Source organism: Pseudophryne corroboree, chromosome 9 (assembly GCF_028390025.1).
Source record: "Pseudophryne corroboree isolate aPseCor3 chromosome 9, aPseCor3.hap2, whole genome shotgun sequence".
In the NCBI taxonomy this organism is placed as follows: Eukaryota; Metazoa; Chordata; class Amphibia; order Anura; family Myobatrachidae; genus Pseudophryne; species Pseudophryne corroboree.
In genome coordinates, this window is record NC_086452.1 from 342,713,381 (window position 1) to 342,726,705 (window position 13,325).

Below are 13,325 nucleotides of genomic sequence, written 5' to 3' on the forward strand. Positions count from 1 at the left end.
CACACACACACACACACACACACATATTAAACATTTTGTATGAAAACACTATTTTTTTTTGTATAATAGGTTTTTGTTAAGAAGTCACTGTGCCGTGCCTGTAGTACCAGCATAATAAATAAAAAAAGTTTTTTTTTTTTTATTAAAGAAACCATTTGTTTTAAACCAATGTGGTTGAAACCAGCCAACCCTGCTTGCAATATTTGTTGGGACCTGGATTCAGTTTTATGATCTGTTTAGCCTGTGCAGTATAATGCACTGTATTCTTCTCTGTCACTACTCTGACACTGAGATCACTACTGAGCCTTGACAGCACTGCCGTTCAGCTTCTGCAGAACAACTGTGCAACCTTCTGTTTAGTACATAACTTTACTTTGACAACTTTTATATAAACTACACATTTTGTATCTACATACCAGGGAAAAGTAGCTTATTGTATTTTACCAGCTGTACTTCGCGTGTGGAAGTAGAATCATAGAAACTTTTATTTTTACCGGTATTCCATATTTAGTATATTGCCGTTCAAGTATAACTATATATTCATATATGCTTCCAAAATACATTATTTGTTGACACCTTGCTTGTGCTAAGAATGAAGAAAAAAAACACTTTCATGTTCACCATTTACCTCCCCCCTGGGAAATGGCCCTCATAGTAGAAATATGGGGTCCACCTTATTCAGCTAACGGCAATATTGGCTCCTTTAATTAAAAGTAGTCTCCTAATTGCAAAAAACAGAAATACGGGTCCCTCAGATAGAAGGGGCCCCTTCAGTGTGTTAGGAAAAATAGGGTCTCTGCCCTTTAGAAATGGTCCCCTCACTGAGTGAGCAGAAATATGGCCACCTTCCCTTAGACAGCCACATTTACCTCAATATTGGCAAACATCTGACACTGTGGAGCCATCTGAAGGAGGTCGGGATGAACAGTGAAATTCAGAAGGTATAGAAAGAACTGTGTCAGTGGATTACCATATACACAGGTGTTGCAGCATATTGAGCCCAATTCCCATGGATAGATATTTAAATAGACCTATTACTTAACATTCTAAATTCTGCAGTAAGAATGATAAAACAGTTGGTTTTGTGACGATCTAATTAAATCTGCTAACTGGTTATTTGTATTTTTAGAAAACCTATTATTCCCCAAAAAGAGCCATCTCCCCTCTTGGAAAAGAAGATCCAGGATCTGGAAGCAAAATTTGCCGAATTGGAGGGTGGTGATGAGGAGATTGAAGATATGGTGGAAGAGGAGGGAGAGATCTTGGAAGCCCCATCTCTCCCACAGCTCCAAACTCCCATGTCTGGTGAATTAGAGCTCATGCCATACACCCCCCCGCAGGTAAAGGAAATTATAAGATGATACACAAATCTAGATTGCACACAAATAATGTTAAGAAATATAAGCTGCTCAGAAATAGAGAGAGCGCTCATTTTCAACTTCTACATTGAGAACACTTAAGGGTAGATTTACTAAAGCTTCTAAAACAGACTAATGGTGGTGTTCCCTATAGCAACCAATCAGATTCTATCTCTTTCTTGAATTAAATAGAGTATTGATAGCTAGAATCTGGTTGCTGTGGACAACACCACCACTTTTCTGTTTTGGAAGCTTTAGTAAATCTACCCCTTACTATGTAATGTCCATATACTATACAGCCAGAGTTCCAGTCCAGTGTGTCATACGTCTGCCCTCTAGGATCATAAAGTGGACTCAGCATTATATAATGCAAGTGATATGGTTCTATGTTTTATGCCCCCTGTTTACTCGTTGTGCAGGTAATGTTTATATTGTGTGTTGTCTGCACTGCTCAGTTTAGGGCAAGTTTATGGTTGTGTTATAATTTCCTTAAGATGTATGTACCTGAGCTGTAAGGAAAATATCACATCTCTAGTTTGCGGACTTTGCACTACTTGTGTTCCGACAAATGATCGCGATGCTTGGAGTGCCGGTTTCAAGTCACATCAGCTTCAGTGTCATAAGTGTCTATGTCTGTGACAGTAGAAAGGAAAGTGTCAAATCTAAGGTGTGTCCAGATCATCCGTCTCATTAATACCTGCCTGCTGATGTGTGCAGGTTACTTCAAATGCTATAGCGATGGGCAACAATGGGTTAATTCATCCTAAATGATATTAACCAAAAAGCAATTTAGTTTTACTGTGAGAGCAGCTTGTATTTTTTAGCCCTTTTGTATGATCTGTTGATGTCACTTGTCAATGAGGTATCACTGTATAACCTTAATCTCTAAATTCATATTGTGTATTGTAGTAATCTACCGTAAACCCAATCTCATGTTCGGGGGAAATGTAATGAGCAGCGATTTCTTTATTTATTTGTGTAAAACCAACCTGCTTTGGTCTCTGCCTTAAATCCTGCTGCCAAAATCGGGAAAAAAATTGCTATTTTCGTAAATATCTATCCATTACATTTCCCCCCATTGTGTTGTATAATTTTCTACTTATTAATATATATCTTTATTAATTCCTAATTTTTGTGGCAGTGACAACTTAGTTATATGTTTGCTGTTAGGTAATCAAATGTTAATTGACTACGGAGTAAGTCATCAGTCAGCTTTTATGAGGGAGAGGCTCACGTTATGTGGCACAATGATTACATACACTCGCTATCTATGAAGCTCTTGCAATCAGAAGATCTTATGGCTGGATATTTGGTGTGAGAAGAAGAAGAAATGCTTCCCTTTTCACTATTAATTATTTTAAAATAAATGGAGGGTTTACAGATGTGTGCTCACTGGGTGTCTGTACAACATACGTTGCGAGACACTTGGCGCATGAAGTAGTGTACCATATTTTTCTTTACATTTTGCATCAAAGTTGCAAGTGCAGCGAAAGGCTGCTCACAGTGCACCACTGATGCTGGGCTGCCACTGTAACCGCACATTAAGTGCTTTTACAAACTTAAAAAGTCGCAGAACTTGGTGTGAGGAAAAGCTGCGGCCGCTTACATCAGAGTCCTTTTGACACAGATGTACAAATGTCACGCATCAAATTGATCAGTGTATGCTAGCAATTTAGTTTTGTCACTTCAATGTGTTTTAATTATGCAAGTAAGAATCACATTTTAAGCGAAAAAGACACTTACCGGAAAATGTAATAGCCTCGGAGTTGCAGGACTTCAGGTGAGAATGCCCGTATTTTTAAAGCAACAATCATTTACTGGTCTTGCCTTGTTAATTATTGGCACTTAAAAAATATGGGCATTCTCACCCGAAGTCCCGCACCTCCGGCATCCTGCACCCTATTACATTTACCCCCTAATGTGGGCGAGTTGCACGGGACATGATGCACCTAGAAGGGGCTATTTGGAGCGACTGAAGCAGCAGAAAGATAAGACACATCTGTACATCGGTTTTTGCACTAGGACTTGATGAAGTTAGGAGTAACTAATGTAAAATATCACCTTGGATGATTATTCTTACAAGTAACATGTAGAAGCAAATAGTTTTTAATAAGCACAAAACATTATTGAATATAAGAGGCTTTTCCATTCTCTGTGTCATGTGCATTAGCAGGATGCTTTCCGCTCGTCTCATGGGATTACAAGTGTGGTTCCATGTCTGGCGCAGATTAAGTCTTGATTTGTGGGGCTTTGCCGCTTGGGCAGAATAATGAAAAGCAGCAATACCACGTATTTATGCTGTCTCATAAGCAATGACTTTCCCTATCTGAACTGAGCATTTCTATCTTATCAAATGCAAAACGAAATTAAAACAGAAGACTTTAATTTTTTGTTAATCCTTTGCAATTGGTGTTTTTAAAACACTAAATCAGGCCACCGCCGTGCTTTCAAGCTCCCCCCGATGTACCGACGACCTGACGCCAGGGGTCAGGCTGCCCTCCCCTTCCTCATTGACGCAAAAGGGGAACCTAACAGAGGCAGAGCCCATTGAAAAACCCAGTGACAGACAAACGAAAGATGGCGACCCAGGGGAGACAGTGGACAGCAAATTACCCAAACAGGTTTTAGACAACGGAAAGGTAATTTTTGTAGAGCCAAAGTCAGGCCGGCTGTTATTTTTCAGTATTTAGAGGGATAGTACTTTTTTTATTTGTATTTTTTATTTTTCTCTGGGGTGGGGGCGGATGGCGTGGTATTGCTGCTTTACCATGGCTGTGCTTGCGTATCTGCTGACTGTCTTCCTAGCTTGTTGTTTTTCCTTGTATGTCTCATTGTCTAGAGCTCATCTAACATAGAACCATACCGAAACTGTCCACTCTCTAACACTGGATAGAATAAGACTGCCTGGTGTCTACAACAGCCACTGAAACAATAGTTTTACCACTGGGTTTCAATATCTTAATTTTGCACAGAAAGTTTAATGTACATCTGAAAGAATTTTTTAATGTGTTTTTCATCTTAGTCGACGCCTAAGTCTGGCAAGAACAGCACTAAGAAAGAAGGAGGGAAGAGGAAGATTAATATGAGTGGTTACATCCTGTTCAGTAGTGAAATGAGGGCAGTTATAAAAGCCCAACATCCTGACTACTCATTTGGTGAACTTAGTCGGCTAGTAGGAACTGAGTGGCGGAACCTTGAGGCAACCAAGAAAGCAGATTATGAAGGTAACAGTAGCACTGCATATATACTGTTAATACAGCCAGGCTCAATACTTGTGTTTTGGGATTGTTCCAACTCTAATACTTCTGTTCAGGATTATGTTGTTATTTCCTCAAGTCCATCCATATTTTATCATCTAAGGAGACCTCTGTAAAGGTCAAAGGACACTCTCAATCTACATATTGTATCATTAGGACTGCCTAGCAAATGCTGTTCTTGCCCTTTCAGTAATATAAGGTAACATCGACCACATCATTCTTGCATAGACCCTCACATATATACATAACTGTACATCTCCTGTGTCTTGTCACATCAATACATATTTTTAGCTCTTCACACCATTCTACCTCTAAATAAATATTGCTGATGTTTTATCATGCAGTCGCCAATCCTTGCTCTGTGCAGTATTCTGTGGGGAATTATTAAAACAGTATCACGCCAGACAGCATCTATATAACATCCACTACCACCTCGGATAATCATACAAGCTGACCAGGAACATGCAGGATCTATTTTTTTCTAGAACTCCTCACAGTGCAATCCCAGAATATTTACTCACATTCATCTCTGCATTAGTTGAGCTAAAAATATAAATTTACCCCGCAGGCAGAGTGATATTCAACACACCAGGGGCAATTTTTTTTGTAAGATAAGTTACCCACCAGTATGTTTTTACGCTGTGAGGGATTTACTAAACTTGGAGGTAGCCCACGTAACCAGAGAGAATATCTAAATTAGAGGCAGATTGCACCCTGGTCTAAACCTAACCCTTGGCTCTAGTGGTGCGGCACTGAGCCGCCCATCTTTTGGGAATGATTTCCGTACTGTAGCTTCTACTGAGTATTGTTAATGCTTTAGAAGTATTATCTTTATATGAAGACATTGATCCTTGTATCACTTCCATCTAATCGGTCACCAGTCACACACCTGAATGTTAGATGACCATGATGTCTTAAGAATCACAGTTATTGTTGTTCAGTGGATCTGTCCTCTCAATAAAACTACAATGGTGTAATCATTCTAACAATACTTGTTGACTTTTACAAATCCATTTAAAAGGTGTGGGGCAAGCATGGTGCCGCTATTGCGTCATTGTGGCTCAGCCCACAGTGTTCAAAATAATGATGGAATGCAATGGGAATCACGTCCTTAAACTCCAGGGTTGCCCAAATCACAAGGAAAACCGGCAGCATGCAGGAGACTAACTCGCTCTCCCTGAAGCGTAAGATAGTCCCAATGCATGGCTTTTGAAACTGGTCTTTTATTCATCCTTACCAGCAGCAATATGGGTGATGCCTTGCAGATCCTGCCACTGGGTAAAGTTTTGTATGCAGCAGTGTCTGAGTGCACACCACCCTATGCTCATCTTTTAAACATCCCCAAGGTTATCTGTTGGAGAAAGAAATTGTTAATTCCCCCCTTTTTTTTTTATCTCTGCTCTTATATAGAGTTGTTTTGATTGGTTACTTTTTTTTCTCCCCTGTGGGTATGGTTAGCTTTGAAACTGAGCTCTTATTGGTGGAGTTGGATAAGGGTGAGGAGATCAAATACAAACAAGTTTTTTTCTTTTAGCATTTAGTGCCTACAAACTACTCCAAAGTTAGCAGTGCCCCCCCCCCCCCCCTTTCTCCCCGATGATTTCCATTTTAACAGTAAATAGTCTCTCTGTATTCTTCACCTGAATCATAGAGAGAGGGATATTTTTCTTTAAATCTTGTATCATCATTAAAGAATCATCACTCATATCCATGTGCACCTCTGAGGTATGTGCAGAAAAAGTAGCAATGATACATTGCTGTCTCTTTCCTTTGCCATTGTTCCAGACACTCATGGCAAATAATTTAATGACTCGTCGGGAGGCAGTCAATTTACCGGCTTTAAGGATCCCACTTGTCAGGATACTGCCGGCTGGAAACCCCACTTGGGTGGTGGTCCACGCCAACACCCGATGGGGAATATAACTTTGTGGCGACTGGCGACAAGGAGGCACACTGCGCTTGCCGTCGGGATCCCGGCGTCGGTCTCCTGACCTCTGGGATAACATACTGATCCCCTCCCTACAAGTGCTGGTGACTCATTTAAATACTAGAGCCACTGGCATGAAGCATGGTATAGGAGACCTCTGGGATAACATACTGATCCCCTCCCTACAAGTGCTGGTGACTCATTTAAATACTAGAGCCACTGGCATGAAGCATGGTATAGCAGCATGGACTCTTAATACAATAAAATGTGTTCTGTAGTATGAATGAAGAATTATTTATGCTAGTGACATGCACTTCAGTCAGTTCCATTAACAAATCTAGTGTAATAACATTGAGAGATGTTATATTTTAGAGATGTGCAGTTTGTGGAACACTTCCTGCCGAATACAACTTTATAGTACTTGCACCAAGTTGACTGGTTATCCACCATCAGAACATGGCTCTTATGGTTTTAATAAACTATATGTATTTTTTATTATTGGCTGTTTTTATTATTATTATTATTATTTTTGCGGATATTGTGCTTGCTTTATTTGCTTAGTGTAAGTATTGGCAGTAATTGGACACCCAGGGATGGTCAGTCGGGTTATGCTCTTTAAGCGGGTGTAGTATTGTATGCCGGCGGCCGGGCTCCCGGCGACCAGCATACCGGCGCCGGAATCCCGACCGCCATCATACCGACAGTGTGGTGAGGGCAAATGAGCCCCTTGAGGGCTCGCTGCGCTCGCCACTCTGTGGGCACGGTGGCGCGATAAGCGCGCCACGCTATTTATTCACACTTCAGGGGGGTCGTGGACCCCAAGAGGGAGATAAAGTGTCGGTATGCCGACTGTCGGGATTACTGTGCCGGTATACTGTGCGCTGGGATCCCGACAGCCGGCAAATTGAAGACTACCCCTTTGAGCAGCTGTTGTAACATGCACATAGTGGCCGACACATGGTTTTCGGACTATTGCTGTGAAAAGAAAGTGTACCTTTTACTACAAATTATTGGCCACAAGGCTGACTATTTCAAGTTTTCCCAAAAACGTGTTTAATTTCCTAAAGAAGCTGTAATCAGAGTAATAACAAACATGCCTCCATTTGAGCTATGATTGACTTGAAATTCAATTTAATTTAACAGAACGTGCCGCCAAAGTGGCAGAGCAACAAGAGAGAGAGAGAGCTGCCCAGCAACAACAACAACAACAGCAGCAGCAGCAGCAGCAGAACTCCTCTCCCCGAGCCGGCACACCTGTGGGAGCTCTTATGGGTGTTGTTCCTCCGCCAACACCAATGGGGATGCTCAATCAGCAGATGACACCGGCCCCAGGTAAACAAGGTATTAATGTGCTGAGATTTACAGATCCACAGTGTTCTTAGATGTCAGATTTGGCTTCTTAACAGCTTACTTGTTACATGAACAACGTGGAGGCAGCGATTTTTGTTACTGAACGAATATTCATTAGAATGGGAACTATAAATTCACTATAAACTGGTGACATCACTGCGGAATGACTCCCCTAATAATGTCAGTAGATCTGGGGGAATAGGCTGCATTCTCCTGAATATCAGTTCAGCCTACAATTTTGGCTATCTTCAGGCTGTGTAGTCGACAGGTACATCTTAAAGAGACTCCTTAATATCTGATCTAAAACTATTTGCATTATGTGGACATATACTATGAGTAATAACCGCATGACCGTGACAGTCCAAGGGGTTTATTTACAAAGCGTTGAGTTCTAAAACCTGGCACTTCCGATTGTGATGGTTAAAAAGGGCAATGTTTTTACTAGCTGTGTTTGGCTAGGAAAATCATTCTGGACAATATTCAACAGAACGATATGGTACTACTTTTAATTAAAAAAAAATCTGAATATCCGTATATTGTAAACCAAAGTGAAACCAATGATTCACCAGGATAACTGGGCCTAATATTTTCTCCCATCAGTTTCTACATTTATTCTAAATCTACATTGGCCTTTGTGCATGATGATAAAGGATGTTTGGATTGCAGCTCTTTTTCATCGATGTATAAAACAAAATAGGGACACTGCGGAATCATTTTTGATTTGTATCATTAAATCTACACCGTTCTGAAATTATTCAAGAAATAAGTCACAGTTTTCTTAACTTTATTTAGTTATGGCACAGCAAGAAGATAGTTGTGGGAAAAGACAGTGGAGCCAGGGTAAAGGCAGAAGATAGTGAGTTTATAATGGGAAAGGAATACGATACATGGAAAATCAAATGTTAATGATATTGGTTAATTAATGAGAACTAATATATAGCTAAAACAGTCTAGAAAACCATATAACAACTGGCACTGCCACCACAAAATAAAATTAAAATCAGTAGGCTTCAGGCTTTAACATATAAAAAGGAATGGAAAAGAAATGTTTGCCACTATCCCTGCTTTCCGGGGTTATTCGTGGAGAGATATAGGTATATTTGAGATCTTGTTATTTTTGCATGTTCAAGATATATAGCAGTAAAATGCATAATTGCTGTTTTATATTGTTCATAACCAATTGATTTTGAAGATTAATTTGTGGCGCAAAGGGATAAAATACAATGTCCACGATAAAAGACAAGAAAAACATTCTCAGTAAGCGAGAGAAATAGACCAGCTCACCAAATGATGTTGGTATTACTATAGTATTATTAAGGTGTAGGCTGGTGGAAATCTTTCTAAACCACTGGAAACGTCTAAAAGCTATTGGCACATTGAATAACTTTCATTTCTTCATGATGTAGCTATTAACAGCACATTTTAAGTTTGTTAAATCACTTATGCATTATTTATGTTTAAAACATTAACATCACAAAACTAACAGTAGATTATCATGGCAATGCATGTTTCTTTTTATTAATCCATTACAGTGCATGTTATTGATGCATGTTTGTTCTTCAAGGCATGATAGGGGTCTACCCGCCTGGCCTGCCACACATGCAGGGCTCAGTTGATGGCATTATTAGCATGGGCAGCATGCAGCCTCATCTTCATGGGGTGATCCCACCCCCCCACCTCCTTCCACCAGGTATACCAGGCATTTCGGGCATTCCGGGCATCCCGCTGCAGGGTAAGCTTGTCATAACCTCATTCACTCACTTCATCTCCATGCCACATCTTACTTGTTATGTGTGTGTATGTGGGAGCAATGCTAATGATTTTCTCAGGCAAAAAGTTTCATAAAGAAGAAGACTTATTTATGACATTTTATCAGTGTAATTATTTATTGTATTTGAGAGAATCCACAAAAATATTGATGTTTTGTCATGTAATATTAACTGTTCACCAAACCAATTTTAATAAAACTTTTTATTTAGTCCCACTACCTAATGTATAGTTATAGTATCACATGTATACTTGTTGTATACTTGTTTCACATTGCGGGCAGAGGTCAAACACAGTAGGAAAACTACTGCTATAAGAATGGGAATGTGAGTTCTTTATTAAAGGACTGTGTGGCCTTTACATGCAGAGTTGCTCAACACAATGGCCCTACTCTAGGGAGGGTGAGTTGTGAGATTAGGGAAATGGGAGGGAGGGAGACTGTCTGTCTATCATTTTCTAGGATGCAATAGAGAAATGATAAACAGAATATGATTGGTTGCTATGGGCAACATCACAACGTTTAATTTTTAGAACCTTTAGTAAATTTACCTCATTGAATTTAGGGGACCGTTACCACTTAAGAGGTTGATTGCATATTAAGCTTCTTCTACCATTGACCCTCCTTCAGATTTAAAATGTATATTTTATTGAAATATATAATAGGGATACAGAAAATTGAAGAAGGGACATAAACCATGACAAGGGGGGGACAAAAAACAGGATTTTGGTACTTAGCAGGTAAATCCTTTTTTTTGAATCCATAGGGGTCACTGGAGTACTCTTGGGATATGGACGGTGCGATAGCAGGGATAGGCACATTCAAATATTTAAATGTGTAACCCTTCTCCCGCTCCATACTCCCATAGAGACCTCAGTGTTTTTTACTGAACCGAACAGGAGCGAAAGAGAAGATGAACAATGGAGAATTACATATAACATTATATCATAACGGACAACTGGAAAGTTGAAACATAACATAACTGACAACTGGAAAGTTGACACGACAACAGATAACAAATCACCATAACATTTAACCAAGCCGGTGATAAAGTGTTACCATAAGATATACTAAACTTACCCCAAGACAGGTGAAACTTCTCTGGGTGGATGTCCAGTGACCCCTATGGATTCAAAGAAAAGGATTTACCTGGTAAGTACCAAAATCCTCTTTTCTTTTTCATCCACTAGGGGTCACTGGAGTACTCTTGGGACGTACCAAAGTTTCTCCCTTGGGCGGGAGAGCTGGTTGGCATCGGTAACAGTAGACGGCCAAAGCTAGATGCTGATGCCGCAAAAGTATTAAACTTGTAAAAGCGCACAAACGTGTGCACTGATGACCATGTAGCTGCACGCAAAGTTGTTTCGTGGAAGCCCCAAGACCTGCTGTCCATGACGTTCCCACAGAACGCATATGCTGAATAGATGCAGGTGGTTGTAAACTAACATCAAAATAAGCTTGACGAGTGGCCAGCTTAATCCATCTAGCCAAGGTCTGTTTGGAAGCTGGTCAACCTATCTTCACTGCATCATAGAGAACAAACAATGTATTTGTTTTACATACTGTACTGTAAATGTTAGGGCTACATAAACGTGAAGCGCGCAAACTACTTCCAAAGAAGCTGGAGTTCTTGAACCTTCTGAGGAAACAGGAACTACGATTGGTTGTTTATATGAAAAGAGGATACTACATTTGGTAGAAAAGGGGTGTTCGTCCGAAGTTCCGCTCTGTTATCATGAAACACCAGAAACGGTGGCTTGCATGGCAATGCACCCAATTACGAAAGGATAATAGGAAACTGTTTTCCAAGATTAGAAATTTAACATACATTTGTTGTAAGGGTTCAAAAATTGAGGACTGCAAAAAATGTAAAACTAGATTCATGTCCCATGGAGCTGTAGGTGGTATAAACGGAGGTTGAACTGTAAGGACACTTTGCAGGAACGTATGCACTGTTGGCAAAAGAGCCAAATGGCGCAGAATGAAAATTGACAAAACAGAAACCTGCACCTTTAGTGTCGCTAAACGTAGTCCTCCATCTAACCCCGTCTGAAAAAATAGCAAAAGACGGGATAACTTGAAAGAACATGTCAGAAACTTCCGAGCTTCACACCAACCAATATAAGCTCGCCAAATTCTGTGATAATGAGCTGCTGTGACTAGCTTTCTAGCATGGAACATGGTTGGTATAACCGACTCATGAATGCCCTCTTGTCTGAAGAGATCGGTTTCAACAGCCACCCTGTCAAACGCAGGCGCGCTGAATCGGGGTAAAGAAACAGACCCTCAAGGATCTAATCCCTGAACCGAAATTGGAGATAACGATAGGAACATGTTCCCCTTGGTAGCCCTAGCAAATTTATTTGTGTATTCAGAGCAAAATAAAATGTGACCTGTGTAAGGCAATGATTCAATACGCCTTTCTTAGCCTTGGCCAGGCAAAACCACAATGAGAGTGCCCTAAGGCAGCAACCAAAATGAATTTACCTGTACTACATTCATTGATGCAACTACTAAATACTCGTCCGAATAACAGCAGTGATCGAGTAGAATTATAAGCCGGGCAAAGGAAACATCCTGATGTAGGCGTAACCTATACTGTTTGGCCAAGCTAGAGCAGGGTAAGCAAAACAGCTGCTGCCGTATATATGGATTCTTTATGTTTAAATTGAAAACTGAAGAATCCACAGATTCTGGCATAGCCTGTGGAAACGGCTAATTGACAAAACTATTTTTCTCTGAATCTTGCCACCGTGATTTGCTTAATGAGAGTGAAACAGCAAAAAAAAAAAAAAAAACAGTCGCCTTTGTCTGTTTGACAATAGGACCTCATTGTTTGACATTGGTTTCTTAGTTTTTTTAAACGATAGAACCTGACGAACTGCTGTGATGAGATCAACGATGGCGGAAGCAGCAGGAATCTGCGCGACAGTGTCGTACCATCTGACTGCAGCTGCCAGTGTTATGCTGAGACAATAGGTCTGGTATTGAATCGTCAGAGTGTAAAAAAGGACGGATTTATTAGCAACCCGATAACCACTGTGAGGAACTCGAGTCTTTATAGAACTTTGTAAACCATGCAAAGCACTGGTAACCTTGCGAAAGTAGTGATTTCGCATTAGTCCTTGCTGCCTCACAGTTTCTTCGTGTGGCGGTCATTGTGACGCCAAATCAGTCATTACTGATCATTAAGTAACACATTTTCACAAAAATCTAAACCAAACTGCTTTTGGTGTGAATTTGCGGCTGCATTTACAGTCATGGTCACACTAACCGACACAGTTATATAGTGACTTTGTTTTGCTACAAGCATGTCTAATGGGCCCTACACATTAGGCGATAACACTGAACGATATGAACGTTCTCATTCATATCGTTCCATTTGTAGGCACCAACGATGAACGATGCGCGGCCCCGCACTCGTTCATCGTTGGTGCCGGGTCGCTTATGCATGCATGCCAATATGAACAATCTCGTCCATATTAGCATGCACTGCTATGGAGCCAGGTGACGGGGGGGGGGGGGGGGGGGGGAGTGCCGTATCGCCCGTCGGGCACATCGCTGTGTGTGTAGGGGGCATTAAAGTGCATTACAGACCCTACTAACAACCCTGCCCCATCTGGTGGCTGTGGTTAGTAATAGCAACAACGACCCTGCAATGAAGAGCA

At 40.7% G+C, this 13,325-nt stretch overlaps 1 protein-coding gene across 7 annotated transcripts in view; it reads left to right on the forward strand.

Moving 5' to 3' along the window:
• Positions 1 to 13,325, forward strand: part of PBRM1 (polybromo 1) — a 262,604-nt gene that overhangs the window by 217,584 nt on the left and 31,695 nt on the right. Inside the window, exons 24-28 of one of the 7 annotated variants that reach the window (XM_063940622.1) lie at positions 1,130 to 1,340; positions 3,791 to 3,997; positions 4,381 to 4,582; positions 7,686 to 7,883; positions 9,457 to 9,624. In XM_063940622.1, the coding sequence (XP_063796692.1) occupies positions 1,130 to 1,340; positions 3,791 to 3,997; positions 4,381 to 4,582; positions 7,686 to 7,883; positions 9,457 to 9,624 (986 nt within the window). The remainder of the gene's footprint in view (positions 1 to 1,129; positions 1,341 to 3,790; positions 3,998 to 4,380; positions 4,583 to 7,685; positions 7,884 to 9,456; positions 9,625 to 13,325) is intronic. The other 6 variants (XM_063940623.1, XM_063940624.1, XM_063940625.1 and 3 more) reach the window with 6 other exon arrangements.